This window comes from Chinchilla lanigera, unplaced genomic scaffold (genome assembly GCF_000276665.1).
Source record: "Chinchilla lanigera isolate Chin_1 unplaced genomic scaffold, ChiLan1.0 scaffold00037, whole genome shotgun sequence".
Taxonomy (NCBI): domain Eukaryota; kingdom Metazoa; phylum Chordata; class Mammalia; order Rodentia; family Chinchillidae; genus Chinchilla; species Chinchilla lanigera.
This window is the reverse complement of record NW_004955438.1, coordinates 15,730,571-15,748,161: the sequence shown is the minus strand read 5'-3', so window position 1 is coordinate 15,748,161 and position 17,591 is coordinate 15,730,571. Positions and strand designations below refer to the sequence as shown.

Genomic DNA, 17,591 nt, shown 5'->3' with positions numbered 1-17,591 from the left:
CAGATCTAGGAAACTGTATTCATATTGTGTGGAAGAGAAGCAAACATTTTGCAACAAATCAAATCAAGCAATGGCCCTTGAAGACAATCATGACATTAATGATGTATCTGTTAATTCACGTATATATATAAATGTATATATATATATACTGTTTGTGCATACATATATATAAAATCAACAATATCAAAATATGTAGTAACATAATAAAATTAAGATTTCACCCCAAACAAACGGTAGAGTACAACATTTCTGCATAAAATTACTAAGAGAAAAAATTCATACTTCTCTGAACATTCATCTCAACCGGCTGATATTTCACCATTTTGCTGCCGCCTATCCTTTTCAATCTTGCAAAAAAAGTTTGAGACTCTTTATTGCAGGGTCCAGTAGGTGTATCATGAATATCAGATTCATCAAAAACACTATCTTCTTCTAATTGGGGAGAGAAAGTCAAAATTACACTTAAGAGGTTATTCTCTCTTAGGCTGTGTCTATACAAGCATTTCAGTGAAAGCATTCTGGAACAGTCTGGAACGGTTTCTTCAAGTCTACTGATGGGTTGACTTTTTACCCAGGCTTCCGAATATCCATATGTTAAACAAAGCAACCTATTATAAGATTGCCTATCATTTTTTATGTGATAATTGGCAACATTTTTGAGAGGCATCTCAATAGTCCAATAGAGCTTTCCTGGGGAAACTTTTCCAGTGACTTAAAAACTGAATGACACATAGATGCTACTTTGTCCAGCATTTTGTGACAATACTTGAATTTACCTGTCCTGAGTGGATTTTCAGGCTAATTTTGCAAAGGGAAGTTAAACAAGATAACTGGGTTTTGCCCTTTCCAAAAAGTATATGCCTTCCTGGGATATGGGAACTGGCATAGACACAGCCTAACAGTACATGCACCTTATACTTTGTGAATGCAAAATACTGTACTCTACATGTGGTAATGAAACACACAACACACAGAAAAAGCTTAGAAAAGCCACTTGTCATCTCAAAAGCTCCACAAATGATTATGGACTGAAAGAGTAAACAAAGGAAAAGGAAAACAGAAAATAACATTTCTTCCTATTAAAGTAAGACTATTCTCTGAGGTGTTTACCATGTGTAACTGTTATGGGTCTCATGAATCCTAGAAAGAATCTTTAACTTTTACAGTCTTAAGGCTCCTTAAACAAATGGCTCACTTTTGGTACCTACTGAACTTGTACCTTTGTTCTTTCTTCTATCCCCACTTGGTCACTTTTAAATAAAAATAAACCTAAGTACACATTAGTGAGCAAAGAATTGTTACATTGCAACTCACAAAGTACACTTAACCAATTTTCTTCTTTCATCCTTTGGAAAGGCCAATACCATGTACAAAGCAGCAAAAGAAAAGGATATTAACATGCATTTTAGTACCACAATAAATGGAATTAACCTATTATCTGAGTTGAACATCACTAAAATTATATTTGGCCTATGTTTATAGCTATATATGACAAGATGAGGCTCAGGTGGGATTATGATTATTCAAGATTTCTTGAACATAGAGGAGGAATACGTGTTAAGTTTTAAGGATCTATCCTATCCTAATGCACAAAATTCTATAAACAAATAAAACCTAAAGCAGTAAATGTTAAATGAAACAACCATAGTGATCTTTTTAAATCAAATAAAAAATAAATGTTATTGACCAAAATGGATACAAAGCTCCCAGTGAATTTCCACAAAGATGAGAATGCCCATCAAATTCCCATGTTTCTGGAGAAATGCAAAAAAATGATCTATTTTATTTCTCTGTTTATCCTTTTAAAAAATTCTTTGAAATATATAGCTTTTGAGAAAATAGCTATTGAGACTTCCATTACATAACCATGGAATAATTTTCAAAATATGAATGATAGAGATGGGAAAACAGCAAGATGGCATCTTCTATGCAGAAAGGTTCACCTGAGATCAGCCCAAACACTAAGCACACACTGAGAACACCCACAATTTAATGGAACGTACCCCTACCCAGCTACCTGAAGACTACAAGCTAAATTAGTAGACAGATATTCTTCAGGAAGGATCTGAATGATTCCAGAATTTAAAGAAGCTACCTCTCAGAGTTTTTGTCTGTAGTCAACCTAGATTCTTAGCTCTTTCAGCAACAGACAAACAATGTAACACTGGCTCCAATCCCTCCTACCAAGATACTTCCTATGAGTTTGGGCTGTATTAATACTCTAAATGGTCATCAGACACTTGGCTTTCTTCCAGGATTAGAATAAATGATGTTACCTTTTATGGGTCTAGTCGCACTATGACATTCACTACAGATATGAACCTTGGTTCTTTATCTCTCACCTGAAAATACCCAGGCTGTAATTCTATTATAAAGTTTCATTCTACTGTCTTTTTTGAGGAAAAGTTATCAATAGAAAAAGAATCAATATAGTAAATAGTTCAAACTTATGTACTAGAACTGTTACATTTCCATTGCTAATGAGGCTAGGATAAAAGCATTTCAGTAAATTTAGACTCCATTCAAATTCTATGGGTACAAAGTTCAGTAAACTGGAGACCTTCAAATGATGACTCTTCTGATACCAACCAAGACTGAAAACAAAACGTTTCCAACATGTAAGGAAAAGTTTACAAAGGTTCCTTAATCAAGTGGCTGAAAACATTTTATATAACATTATTTCTTAAGAATTTTAGAAGCATATCAGTTATTCCTAATTAAAAAGTTAAAATTGTAACATTCATGGGAAAGTTGGGAGATATAAAAAAATAGTGATTTGTTTTATTCCACAATGATATTTGGGAGCACCTTTTTATTTCCTAAGAAAATCATTGTCCATAAACATATTATGTTTATAAGCTAAGTTGGGGATAGAATTTCAATATGGAAAGTACCTTTTTCTTTTTCACTGTATCTGCTTATATTACTGTTGTCACTGTACAGAGGGCCTGTCGTGGCATGGGGCTTGCAGCTGTGGTACTGTGCATTGAGTGTATTTACTGTTATGTGAATAAGGTGCAGCAGGATCTTGCTGATGTCACAGTCTCGGTATGGATACTGCTCCATAAAATAGAAGGAAAAAAACACAAAGAGTTATTTTAAAGAATAAGCTTTTCTAATTGATTATGCCAGATTCTTTCTCAGTATCTCTTGGGTATAAAAAGAAATATACAGAAAAGTAAAAACAGATCCTGATCATGGCTTTATTTTATCAGCAACCATATTCTCTTCCTCTTGCATCAAACCACTGAAAATAACGCAGGCCAGTTTACAGTTACAACTGCCTTTAAGAACATTATCTGATATAGACATCTGGTGAATATAATTTCAAATATTTTCTTTATTTTCTAACATAATGATATTCTAACATAACAATAAAATATCAGAATCTGAGCACAATCAGAGGTTATTGATCAATTCCTTACAATTCGCTATTTTTACAAACATTTTGAGAGCATGTATTGACCTGGCCTCCCATTTATACTTTCATTTCACTAGTTCTTGCTTCTCAAAACTAATTGCATTATCATGATGATTCTTCTAAAGGTCAAATTTTTTATCCTACAAAATTCTCAACTTAAATCTCTTAGGTGTTTTCCTATAGCTGTACTCTTTATGAGGACACTCCCATCCCCAAACAGAAGTCCTTTAGCAGCTCACCTTGTAAAGGATGACAAGCAAGGCCTTCAACCACATCTGCCGGATGTGAGGTTTTAGGGACCAGAGGGAACAACGAGGTGGCTGTTGGAAATAATGCCGTAGTTGAGGACAAGAGCAGTATTTTAGCACCTGAACTACCAAGGGAAGAAGGTGTTTTCCCAAGTTAATGTTATAGTCCATAACCTGAAATAGAAAAAATATTAGTAACTGAAAGAAAACTATAAAAATCCTCAGCAGTCTAAAGGAAAAATTTGAACCTTCAGAACAAAACCACATGCATTTCACAAAATATTAGTAGTAATAATAGCCAGTATACATAAAAGGGGAAAAGTTCAACCTCACAAGAAATAAAAAACTTGTAAATTGAAAGTTTTTATCTATTTACTTCATTATCTATTGAAAATAGAAAATAGATAAATACGACTATTGAACTATCAAACAGAATTCAACTAGGCTGAACTATCAAACAGAATTCAACTAGTTCTGGAAAAAAAGAACTTATACTGGCAACCATGTCAAGAATGGGCATTAGTAGACAACACTAGCAAGAACAGAAGAACCTAGTACAATCTTCCAGGACAGTGACTTAGCAATATGTATTCAGAGTTTTAAGGAAAAAAGCACATACCCTCTTATATAGCAATTAAATGTACCCCAAGGAAATAATCAAACAAGCATTCTAAGATATATGTGTAAAGCTTTTCAGCATGGCTTTGTTGCCCCAAATTGAAATTAATCTCCATGTTCATCAATATGGAATTAGCTAAATAAAATATTGTTTGTACAATAACAGAATGCTATATAGTTATTAAACAGGAAGTGATACAAATTTGTTTATATTATTTAAACTTCATAATAAAATTTGTTTTAAAAGATTACATTTATCAGTATGCATAATGATCCCATTATTATAAAATAATGTACATATACACAGATGTGGATATGTATGACCATATTATCTAAATATGTAAGGAGAAATATACACCAAAATCTTAGTAAATTATCTTTGTTGCGGTTCCTTTGGAGTTTGTATTTTTTTTTGCTTATATTTCTAAATTAAGTATGCACGATGTGGATTTAGAAGTGGGATGGAAAAAGAAAGGGAAGGAGGGTAGGAAGAAGCATTTGTTATCTAAAATGGTATAATCTCTTCATCACAGACAGCTGTGTATCAATGGTGAGCTATTCAGTTACCAGTATCAGTAAGAGATTAACTACATGCACATTACTCCCACTTTGCTTATTTGTTTTCATTATATTACAGTCTGTTTGAGCTAACTGATAGTAACAACCACCATCTATTGAGTCCCTATCATGAGACCATTGAGTCCCTACCATTGCAGACTTAAGGTGCTCTGCAATATGTCTCTAAGAAATCTGTTACTGATGAACAAACAAGAAGATGCTTAAGAACTAATAAGAGTGACAAAGTTGCAATTCATTTTAACATCCTTTTAGCAAAGGTCCTACACCTTTGCAGACTGGTGCAGTCATCCTAGAGAGTGAGATGTGCAGCACTAATTTAACTAGTCATAAACATAGCCCATCATCCAGCAACTCTGTTTCTGGATCCATATCCCAAAAGAATGGTTGATAGGTGCATATACAGGATGTTCATTACTAAGCTGTTTGTAGTACTAAGGAGTCGGAAACAATATGAGTGTCCATCACTAGGGGAATGGATAAATAGTGTGGGAAATATACAGAATGGCATATGATGCAGCAGTTTGAAGTAACAGACAAACATGGAAAAGCCAATAATGATTAACAACATAAATCTCCACTTGAAGCCAAAAAGGAAAAGGACCTTTTAAAAAAACTCACACAAAAAACTTCCACTCCTTTATCATTTAATGGATACAGAGTTTTAGGATGGTAAAGTCTAGAGATGGAGAATGGTGGTTGCATAACAAAGTGAATGTGCTTAATGCCATCAAACTGCAAGTTGAAACATGGCTAAAATGATAAATTTTATGTCACATATATTTTACAAAAACCAGACACTCCATGATACCAAGCTACTGATTCTTATTTATCTCTACATTCCCCTTCACATACTCCTCCCGAATACCAACTAATTTGCATGAACCTTTATTTATACTCAATCAGTGTTAGTTTCTAAATGGAATTTTATGCCTTGCTTATATTCAAAACCTAATATTGTGACTTCTGAAAGCTGTTAGTACACTTACTTGGGCAATTCCTGCAATAAATGCATTAAAACAAGTTGACAGGCGCATTTTTTGAGGTGCAATCATGAAGCAACCTTCCTGCTGGTCATAGCCAAGTAAGACATACAGGTGTCGCTTGACAGTGTTGAAGGCCTTTGCACTGCTGATGTCTGACTCTGCGCTGCTTTCATCCTTGGCCATGAACTTCATCAGCACTGTGATCAGCTGGTGAACTGTCTGGTGGTCAATCCCAGCATCTTCTGGGAGCAAGTCCTTGATGGTGTTGTCATTCTCAGGAGATTGTTGTCCTGTCAGTACAAGAAAGGCTATCGGCGGGCAGCACCCCAACAAACAAGTTTACACTAAAGTATCACTTGACATTGATAAAGCACCATTCTCTCTACTTATGCTATATACTTGAAGTTTCTTTTCTAGAATGAACCTCAAAAGCACCAAATGGCCTCAGAGGCAGAAACTACCACATTCATCACCAACCAGATGATTCCAGAATAAGACGGAGGGGACAAAACCACACAGTGGTGAAGCAGTGTTGTCCTCTCACCATTGTTAAACTGCATTTTGCAATTTTTAAATATGTTGACAAATTTTATACTCAGTGATAAAGAAAAATTTCCTTTCCAGCTTTGTTAAAAAAACATGTAAGAATAACCACAAAAATAGTAGTCTGGAATCCACTGGGCACAGAAAGATTCATTGGAGTATTTTGTTTAAATGCTACCTCAATTCACTTATACTCATGAATCTACTGATTAAAAAACAATTCCAAATCTTGATATACCTGCATGTACTCTTTGAATGAGATCGTCAAAATTGTAAATAGCAAAATAAAACTCCTGCAGTATGTAATGAGGAACATACAAGGGGGAGGGGGACACAGACAGAAAAACAGAGAGAGAAGCATGAACTTTTAAAAACAGAAAAACACCACATAAACGTGAGCTGAAAGTTCACATGCAAAGAATACCGTAGCCATTGGCTTCCTCTTAGCCTATTAAGTAACTGTACCTGAGTAACACCCTGGTATTGACTTTCTCTGTCACTTTTCAAAGCAAGACATTATATCAGATATTGTTCCTTTACCCATTATAATAAGATTTGGTTTAAGCCTTTGGATGAAGGAAGATTGATATTTGCTCTTCTATATTTATGCTTTGGGGATTATTCAAATTTTCTTTGCATTCTTATCCTTCCTTTGATAAGCAACATTGGAATTTCCAAATTAAAAACAAAGTTTTTGTCTAGGAAGTTAAGTCAGCACAACAGTATTCTCATTTCTCATGCTTCAAGGAAAAACTACACTAAATGATGACAAACTTTGGTTAAAATCATTCTAAACCAAGCCCTGGTTATATCAATTATAATTATTGTACAAATGGTGCAACACAGATAGGCAGCAGCTTATATCCACTGATTCCTCAGTAAATCTGGGAAATTATCAGTCTTCCAGGACATTGTCAAAATAAGCAAGACATCTGAAATATTTCCATGGACTACAGAAAATAGCTGCCTGAAGCCCGAACACTTTTCTCTGGGATGATTGTATAAAGGTAATGTCAAATTCAGAGATTACTAGTTAAGACCTACATATAAGGTAACAAGCTTGGTTATCTAGTTTCCCTAGATGATCAGAATAATGTTGGTGTGTTCAAAAATGATAAGCTGAGAAGGAATAGTTGACAATAACTGAAGAGGCAGTAGAATCAACTTAGTCTAAATGCTTCTGATGCAGGGGAAATCAACTGATGCTTGTCAGTGTGACTCTAGGATATTAACATTTTCTGTCTCATCAAGTCTGTTCCTGAAGGAATGAATATGTACAATAGACTTTAGGGAGTTTTTCTACCAAAAATCGTTCAAATGAAACCTAACAATTTATTATAGTGTTTCATGTGCAGAGAGTAATGAATAAATTATTAATATTATTTATTAGGTATGCATCAGAAAAGAAATAAATTTATGTGGAACACTATTTAAGAGGCTGGAAATATGAAGCATGATTATATATTACAATCATATTAAACATATTACTACAGAATTTGACCAAAAGCAATACTTACATAAGTACTTATAAAGAAAAATTTAAAAGTTTAGAGAGCTTTCTTTTCTACACTAAAAAATATCAGTTTTTGATTTTTTCCCCCTCTACAGTATTACTTTACAACTAGAGGAACATTAACAGTTTGAGCAAGTTTGGGTCAAGAATATGCGGAGCATGAGAATCTAGGTTCCCTGCCGGGTCAAATGTTATTGTAGTAGCAGGTGATGGCTATTACAATATAATATCAGCACTCAATTCCTTTTAGCTCTGGGGTGCAAGGTTTAGGAGAGCACATATCACTCAGTCCTGACTGGCTCCTCCAACTCTAAAGTGACTAGACTCCAAAATCACAATGCTTAAAAATAAATGGGGAGGGGGCTGGGGATTTAGCTCAGTGGCAAAGCGCCTGCCTGGCAAGTGCAAGGTCGTGAGTTCGGTTCCCGGTACCAGAGAAAAACCAAAAAAAAAAAAAAAAAATAAAGAAAAATAAATGGGGAATATCTGAGAAGGAGTCGTACCTTTGATTTATACCCCTGAGAATCTAAGGATCTCAGGACAAAAGAAAGAGAGGTTCCCAGAAGGGGTTTGCCTACTTTCTTTATATCAAAATCAAGTCTAGAGAATAAACCATCAGACTCCACTTTAAACATTCACAGAACTCTTATTCTCATTGTAAATGGATAGTTTTTTAAAAGTGTGTGTAGCATGACATTTCCCCAGCAAATCATATTTTCCTAATGATTGTCATTTCATACATGCCCTGATCTCACTAAGGATTCATCTTTGTTGATCTTCAGTCTTTTGGGGTGATGTCTGCTGTTCCTACTTGCTTTCCCTAAATAGTAGTGACAGATCTTTAACAAACATTAAATGAACTGAAAAAAAAAAAAAAAGAATTAATCCAACATAATTTAAAAAAAAAAAAACTTTAATTCCAATAAAAAGCATTTACTCCTCCCATATGGGCACTGCAAATCTGCACTTTATCATTTTCTTTTTTTCTTTTTGCCTTTTTGAGGCAGGCTCTCACTATGCAGTTCAGGCTGGCCTTGAGCTCACTTTGTAGCCCAGGCTGGTCTCAAACTTGCAACTTGCTCTCCCTACCATAACTTTAGTGTGGACTGAGTCCACCATGACTTCCCCACAGAACTGAATAACTGACTGAAACTTCAAAGTAGGAGACAACGTTATATGAAACCAGAAGCTATTCTTAGTGCATATGCCCACCTTCCCCTCACTAATTAGATGTGATCCTTGAATTCTGTTACTTTCCAAAAACAAGAAAAAAGGGAAGATAGGAGGGAGAACAGAGAATTTCCTTTAGTATTTCCTACCATTCATGGCAGAGAACTACTATGTGAGGCAGAATATTTTATTTATTCATTTACTAAACCACTCCTTGAAGGCACATGCTATGTCTTATTCATCTTTATATTCTTCAAAGCATATGGAACTATGTCTGACATATAATAGATGCTTATTCTTTGTTAAGTATCACAGAGCACTGAATTCAAGTAAAATTTCCAATCTTGTCTTCTATATAAGTGAAAAGTTGATGAAGTGCCAAAATAGCAAGGAAACGACTAGGGAAACAGGTAACATTGTTCTGTATAAGTTGACTCACTGACCCCTGATTGTTGTCAAAGCAACAAGTAAAAATTAGATGGAGGAAGCAAGGACTCCATCTAGGAGCTTCCTCTGCATTTGGTCCAAAATGTCGGTGTTCAAACACCATAAATAAGGATGCATTTTGCACAGAGTTCCACTTATATTGTCTCATTGAACTCAATAACTCATTACCTTAAAGCTCCACTTATAATAGTTCTGTTGTCCACTGTACAACATTCATAGAAGGGTGGAGAAGGGTTCAAAATAAAAAACAAAAACAAAAAGGGCTGGGGATGTAGCTCTGGGCAAAGGCTCTGGGTTAAATCCCTACTATCACAAAGAAACAAGAAGAAAGAAGCGAGACTGGGAGGAGAAAGGAGGAGGAAGAGCACCAGGAGGGAGGAATAGGAGAGGAATGGGGAACAAATGAGAGGGAGACGATGGGGGAGGGAGAAGGAAGAAGAGAAAGAGAAGGGGGAGGGGAAGAGGAGGACTGGAAAGCTGTTGCCAGAAGCTAACTTCATATCCTCCTTGCTCCTCATCTGTAACTTTAGCCCCTCCTATCCCATATCTTTTCACTATGTATTTACATCCCGTCCACCAACTCAGGCCTGGTTAAAAAGCCACCTGTCCACAAGACCTTCACTGATTGCTGCAGCTAGCACACAACTCTTCTCCAATTGCATTTGACAGCAACCATCCTAAGTACCATTGCACACACTCTAGATGAGAATTAACTGGTGTTCACAGTTCATCTCCCTTACTTAACCATAAGCAAGTTGAGAAAGTAAAAAGTTCTGCTTCATCATTGTATTCTTCACGTATCCTGGTAGGGCAGGTAAAAAATAAATGTTCACTGAAAAAAGTTTATTTTCCAAAAATATAATTTCAAAGAAGAGCATTCCCATAAAAACTGTTCTCTTTGATTTTTTGAACTCTAACAATCAATGGGTATTTTCTAAGTTTCAAAACTAATAAATTTGTAATTATCTGTAGAAGGAAAGACAGAGGCCAAAGGGAAGTTATTTGGAATGCAAATCTGGAACACTAATGAGAAGGCAGGAAAGGTCAGTATAAGAGAGTTGTTCCTGTGTTACTAATTTAGTACTGGGGACCTACCCTTGTAAATGCACATGTGGGCCAAAAGAACTCCAGGCTTCTCCACAGGCTAGAACAGAACTGGGAAAATGCTGTACACCAAGGATTTGGTCAGCTCTGGACCAACCAGGGGTTCTAACCAATCTGGGGAAGGTCCTTTGTTCTAGACACACATGGGCTTAAACTACACTACACTGTAGCAGGCCTAAATGCCCAGGCCAACTCCATAACCAGACTGGTACCCTCATGTCCCACAGGGAAGAAGTACTGTAAGACCAATTCATCAAGAGGTAGTTATTATGGTTGATACATTGTGTCAACTTGGGGAGTCTAGAGGTTTGGCTAAGTGACTCAGCAGGAAGCCAGGGTGCTTACTTTGTATACATCCTGAGCCTGTGGAAGAGGAGGGCATAGAGATTATGTGAGAGCTACACGCCCCTTAGGTGGGGGTAGCCTGTTTACAATGTAAGGCAGGGAAAAAAAGCTGCTTGCTGCCATTCCTCCCTTTTGCTCTGGCTGCTTTGCTCTTTGGCTGCCATTCCCCCTTTGCTCTTGTTGCTTTGCTACCTTCTGCCTCAGAGCCAGCCAAGTATGGACTGAAACCTCCACAAACTGTAAGCTAAATAAACCTTTCCTTCCTTCATTTTGGGTGTTGGGTATTTTGTCTCAGCAACGAGAGAAAAGTAACCAAGACAGTAGTTTTAACAGAAAAAAAGAAAACCAAGACTCCGGGATGTAAGTATCAGTAGTCAGACTTAATTTTCAGCAAGTCATCTAAGCAGAACTACTTACTTCCTCAGTATGTCAGTTTTCCTGTCTGTATGTAAAGTAAAAAATTAATAGTTTACATATATCCAGAGTTATTATGGATTCAAAGTTTATTGCATAAATGCTTTCTTTAGGTAAAGAGGTATTTTTATACATATGAAATATTATTATTATTATATATCTATTACCATTTAATTATTTATTCCAGGGGATAAAAAAACAAGATATAATTAATTACCTTGTGTTCAAGGGTTGATAATGTTTCTTTAGTATTGTGTGGATATAACCACTGCATTATATTCAGATAATCTTCAATATTAATTTTTAGTATCTAGAATAAATATCTAAAGACAAAGAATCCCTGCATTCTTTGCTAATGCTCTTGCAGCATTCCAAAAACATACCTTACATCTAATTACACAGGTTTTAGGTTAGCACTTGAAAATATTGTATATTGCATTAATTAGGATGAAAAAAAGGGCTGAGCTCCTAGAATCACTGATCATATATGACTTATAAATAGAGCACTGAGAAACTCTTGAGACCTATATCTGTCACCAAATTTGTGACACTTGTTTTTTTGTGCAAAGTTCTGTAAAATGTTTCTTTAAAATGGCAATGTTAGTGTATCTCTATTGTTTCAATGATAGCATTCTATGAACTTTTTTATATATACAAAGACTTTTGGTTTGATTCATAAACATCAGAAGAATTCAACTTCTTACAAGCCTTTCAGAGTCTATCTTTGAAAAAAAATAGAATTTTCTGATTTATTTGCTGTTGTTCCTATGTAAAGGATAAGATCAAAGAATCATATATGGTATCCAGAGCCGAAAAAGTTCAGCCTAAAAAGCAACTAATTTGCTTTATTTCAGGCCCAATCAATAAGAGGTCTACACAGAGGAGCTCATTGCTTAGACCAAACAAACGTGTATTCCTTAAGTAGAAAGTCCTTTGATCTCTATCTAATTCCTACTTTAAACCATCCTGCAATATCTTATTATCCTGGCCTGCCTTTCTTCCCAATTAGAAAATTCAATGTCCAGTAAGTAACAATGCAAAAAAGAGAACACTGGTTTGAAATTGCCTTGTGAGCTGAGCTGTTTCCAAACCTAAGCAAGTTTTACTTATGGGGATGTCATGCAAATTACCTTCCCAGAAATGTTAGCTTAATATTTAATTTAAACAATGCTATTATCTATCCCCTTTCCATCTGGTCATTTGATGGGATAATTAGATGCCTGAAGGCTTTTCAAGAAACACATGTACCTGTTTTCCCACGAGATGGAGAGGGGACTCTTTTGGTTGGATTAAAATGGGTAATGACAATTAAAGACTAACATTTCAACAAAGCCTTAAGAGAAAAAGATAAGCTGAGATAAAATTAGGAAAAGTTATCAAATTACATAGGAACAATCTCAAAAAGGACTAAATGAATGGAAACTGCTGGATGGGTATCACATTTCCAATGAAGCTCAGGATCAGGTGTTCTTATTTACATTCTTTTTTAAATCAGAGCACAGTAGAGACATGAGTGATGTACAAATCAAGGTACAGGAACTGTGCCAAGTGCCTCATATTCCTTTTCTCTCATCCGTTTTAAAAGAGAAAATACACTTTTGGCCACCATCTGGCACCTGCATTCACAACTTTTGGGGCTCTCTCTTGTCTCCTACTCCTGACTTCCTCTCTTTCTAGTGATCCTTCTATACCATATAACACACACTATCTTCAAAGTGTTCTTTCTTGAAATGTTCTTTCTGAGAGGATCACTAGCATTCTGAAAAGTTTATCTTAAAACTATACCTCGATTAAAAACCAAATATTCTGTAGCATGATGCATAGGTGGTACCAAATGAATAACGGCACCATTTGTTTGGATAATGTTCAGGCATAATGTCTTGTCAATGTTTCTTCAACCCTCAGGATGCTCATGATAAATTGTAATATCATGGAAATCAAATGATAAATCACACTATATCATGCTGAATATGATCCTATGGTCCTCTAAACAATAGAATTCCTCCTTTCTCTGAGAAACAGAAATGCACAAAGAATTGCAAATCAGGAATGGCTAAGGGAATGAGGATGATAGTGGTGTATAACCTTTAAAAATGTAAATGAAATATGTTTTGTCTATAGCAGATATATATGAACATAATATTTGTATGTGTAAATACACATACAAATATAAGTGCTGTGTATGGTTAGAATCATATTTGCTCTCTGGGAAATGTTCAAACTCAGGTAATACAATGCTTCTTACTGGACCAAAAGTTAATGGGATAAAAGTCATTTGCTAAGAATAAGATCAAATGAATTCCATGTCAGGGGCTCAAACACTTGAGCATCTGGAGTAAGACCTTTTTGAACTGCAAATCCTAAGAATATCATTCTGGTCCAGTTAGAGACACCAAATTCTTTATCTTGTCCACCTATGGTAGACATTTGCATATAGCCCTTCAATGTCAGAAGTACCCACCTGGCGTCTGTTCAGGTGTCCCACCGAGAGCTGGAGCAGACTGCTCTTGCCTGGTCAACCTCACAGCTTAAAAATCAACAACAACTCTATTTAAATAAGCATTACAGACAACTTGAGCCTAGAAAACATACTCAGTGCTAATTGAATTGGATGCTAGGAGCAAGTTTAGTTTTCCTACTTGTAACTAACATCACATAAAAAATGTCTAGGCAATGAAAGTTTTGTGGTTTTATTTGGATCTTAAGAAGACCTCTTCAATGCTACTTCAATTCTTAATCTTCAAAACTGTCATGTGGATCAATTAATAAGAAATAACAATAAAGAAATTTTATATCCCAAGCTGATTAGTTAGGTTATAAACAAGCTGGGAAACTCATATAAAAATTATAATTTATTTAATCTAGGTATTTGTTTCTAGGATCTGAGCTTTTCTCACACTACTGTTGTGTGATAGTCATTTCTTCTTAAATGACCACCTTGATTGTCTTTGCTCCCTGGAAAAAATGGGTTATCAATTACTTAAAGGGCTTTAACTGACTCTTCGATATTTCAAAATACCACATTCCCATAGTTTGTCATAAAATAGAGAAAATGTAATAAATCAAATCAAATCATATTTATGATTCAATAATGGTTATAAGGCTGTTTTCTAATAAATGCCAATGAAAAAGCAAACCTTTTAGTTTCTGACAGGGTAAGGACAATGTCTTAAGTGTTATTTTATTAGTTTCAGAGCTGTCATTTAAAGACTAAATTCTTTAATGGCTATGTTAGTACTATATTTAAATATATTTATTCATTAACATGGTGATTCAGTTATGAATTTTTAATTATTTGTCACTCATGCCATTGGGAAACATTAGAGTTTATCTGGTCCTTTATAATTTAAGGAAAATTTTATTCTCTTTAAAAGTACAACAAAAAGTAAAACTTTTATAAAATAAATATATGTGAAATTTCCTTTTAATCAATAATAAAGCTTATTTTATTTATAAATTATCTAGTGAAGTTGGGTAGAAATCCAACTTCTCAACCTAATTTTTATTTTTCAAAAACAACCATTACTGGTTTCTCTGGGAGTTTATACTGCTGCTTCTAGAAAAGAAAATGCCTTCTATATTTCAGTGCTATCTCTCAGCCACACAGGTCTAGTTATTCAGAAAGTACTTAGTTTGCATTCAGAAAGTACTTAGTTAGCAAGGCTGGTGTGCAAACATTCAGATTCTAAAACTGAGGGGCAAATGCTTCTTCTAAGTGTCATGCCAATCATCAGTGGATATGCTGCCTTCTACATTTCAAAAGAATCTATTGTTGGATCAAGGCTTTGCTATATCCTCCAACTAGAAAGAGCCCTTTATGACACTTACACCCCAGGATGATTTTTTAGGCAATCTGAAAGCCAAGCTTGTTGAACAAGCTCAGTTTGCTAAATCTGCTATTCTCTGTGAACATTCAACAAGACAAGTCAGCCTCAGAAAGACATTAAACAAATTTAATGGAAGAAGATACTCAACGAATTTTGGAGGTAAGGGTCTCAGGGAGGGAGAGTGCCCTCTTGGATTCCGCGGGCCCTTTCACACTGTCTCTCAGAGACCGCACACTCTTCTGGCGGTTCCTTGCAAAGCGAGCCCTCTTGATCTTCCACAGCGCAGCATCACTCAGGTTAGCAACATTGGTCCTCACAGCAGTGATAGCTTTTGCAAAGAAATTAAAAAGGCTGTCATTTTCCTTTCCTGGCTATGTCACAAAGCTAGTTTGAAATAATCCATCTGTATACAGTTTCAGTATAAAAAGACATCTTGTACTGATGTGTGAGTTATCCATCTCTTTCTATAATGAGTCTTACCTAAAGAAAATCATGACTGTACTCTACCACTACACTCTATCATTTTTATGTTTAGAGCACAAAATTAAATTTTCTAATTTTATAATCTTTTTCCCATCCATTTAGAAATATAATCAAATGATTAACAAACATACAAGGGTATACAGGTTGCAAAATATATCTCACAAAATTGCTCCCAAACATTAGAAACATAATGATTGAATAATATTTAAGGATTCTATAGTCACAAATGATTATTATAGGCCTTCAAGGAAGTAAGAAGAATTAGGATTTTGGAGTATCAGAATACACTAAAATCCATGGATTAGTGTAAAAGATGTTCAATAGAAATTTGATGAATTGAGTACATGAAATCAAGAAAGGCATCATCCTCCATATGAGAAATTACATGCCAAGTGTCTTCTGCTTACCTCACAAGAACAACAGGAACCATGGCTGCTTACAACAAAGTCTTTGTTCTACTTACTTGTAGGAAAAGGAAATTCTTTGTTACAGTCCAAATGTAGCTGAGCTTCCAAAGAAAGCGTTTCAAATCTATTGACAAAGAACTCCCAGCTCAAAGCAGGAATATCTTGCTTAAGAAAATGCAGCAGTAAAAGCTTGCTCAATATTGTGGGTCTGTCTTTAACCACAGTATCAAACTGAAAGTCAAGACACAGACACAGACCCTGGGAAAGAGAGAAAAGAAAGAAAATCAGGCGTAAATATCTAAGATATTTAAAGACAATATACCATAGTCAGTCCATGAAACAAAGCAACCTCTTCCATCCATACATATAAGTAAAATGATCCAACTGAAATATTTTTGGTGTAAAGTTTTCTAGGAAAAATTCAGAAAAATTTCTAATTGTAGACTATCTTTTGAAATTTTATCTTATTGATTTTTAGTGCATTAAATAAGCACTTAACCCAAATATACCAAAACCAGATTATCTTTTTTAATGTCTATAGTTTCCAGTAAGAGAAGCATTCTTTTAAAGCTATGTTTTAGAATATTTAAGAATATGGGCTTTAAATTCCATTTCAATCTTAAATAACATAATTCTAAAAGAAAATAAAGTCATCTTGTCTTCTTGAAATGTGAGTGGAACAGAGACTGTTAAAAAATGAAAGTTGGGGTAGATGGAGCATCCATTTCTCTAATCCGTTCCCTCTCTTTTTAACTCACTGAAATTAAAAAACTATAATTCACTTAGGCATCTCATTTATTCATCTATCATCTAATGAATGCCTCCCATATTCCAGACCCTGAGCAGGGTTAGGACATACTATGCCAGATAGGACAACAGAGAGGACTGTCTAGAAGATAAATAGGGGTTTTATAAGTCAAGGTATGCCACAGGCAGCACAGCCTCCCACTTTATCAGATCCTGAACAGTTTGTCTATGCTTATAGGTATTAAAATATAGGAAGAACCCCAGTACTTGGAAACCAGTGTGAACACACACACACACACACACACAGAGTTAAAAACATGGACTTTATTATAAATCAGACCTGAATTTGTTCTGCTTACTAGCTATGACTCTTAAAACATTACTTTACCTTTCTAACCTTCAGCTTCTCTACCTGTAATATGCGAACATAAAAAGGTTATTGTATGGATTGAATAAGATAACACATGACAGTACTCTTTTAATACATTTCTCTGGCAACATAATATCTATTTGGCAAATATTAGCTCTTGCCATTATTATTAGTTTTAATAAGAGAGCAAAATAAATTGGTAGCAAAGTAGAAAAAACAGTAGAGGTTCTACTCTTGGTTCTCTCACTAACTCACTTTGGTAAGTCTCATTCTCTCTCCCCGAGATCCCGTTTATCACTTGTAAGTAAAACCACACAAAAGATAAATATATCCAGGTCTCACAGTTCATGTCTCTGGCTTTAAAGTGTGACA

General features: G+C 35.1%; 1 protein-coding gene across 10 annotated transcripts in view; it reads right to left on the bottom strand.

The window, feature by feature from the left end:
- Unc79 (unc-79 homolog (C. elegans)) overlaps window positions 1–17,591 on the bottom strand; it is a 250,138-nt gene that overhangs the window by 77,414 nt on the left and 155,133 nt on the right. For 5 of the 10 annotated variants that reach the window (XM_013517287.1, XM_013517282.1, XM_013517285.1 and 2 more), the window contains 7 exons: window positions 16,159–16,360; window positions 15,361–15,540; window positions 13,847–13,912; window positions 5,853–6,139; window positions 3,661–3,843; window positions 2,895–3,057; window positions 283–432 (listed from right to left, as the gene is read on the bottom strand). In XM_013517287.1, the coding sequence (XP_013372741.1) occupies window positions 283–432; window positions 2,895–3,057; window positions 3,661–3,843; window positions 5,853–6,139; window positions 13,847–13,912; window positions 15,361–15,540; window positions 16,159–16,360 (1,231 nt within the window). The remainder of the gene's footprint in view (window positions 1–282; window positions 433–2,894; window positions 3,058–3,660; window positions 3,844–5,852; window positions 6,140–13,846; window positions 13,913–15,360; window positions 15,541–16,158; window positions 16,361–17,591) is intronic. The other 5 variants (XM_013517288.1, XM_005390350.2, XM_013517284.1 and 2 more) reach the window with 4 other exon arrangements.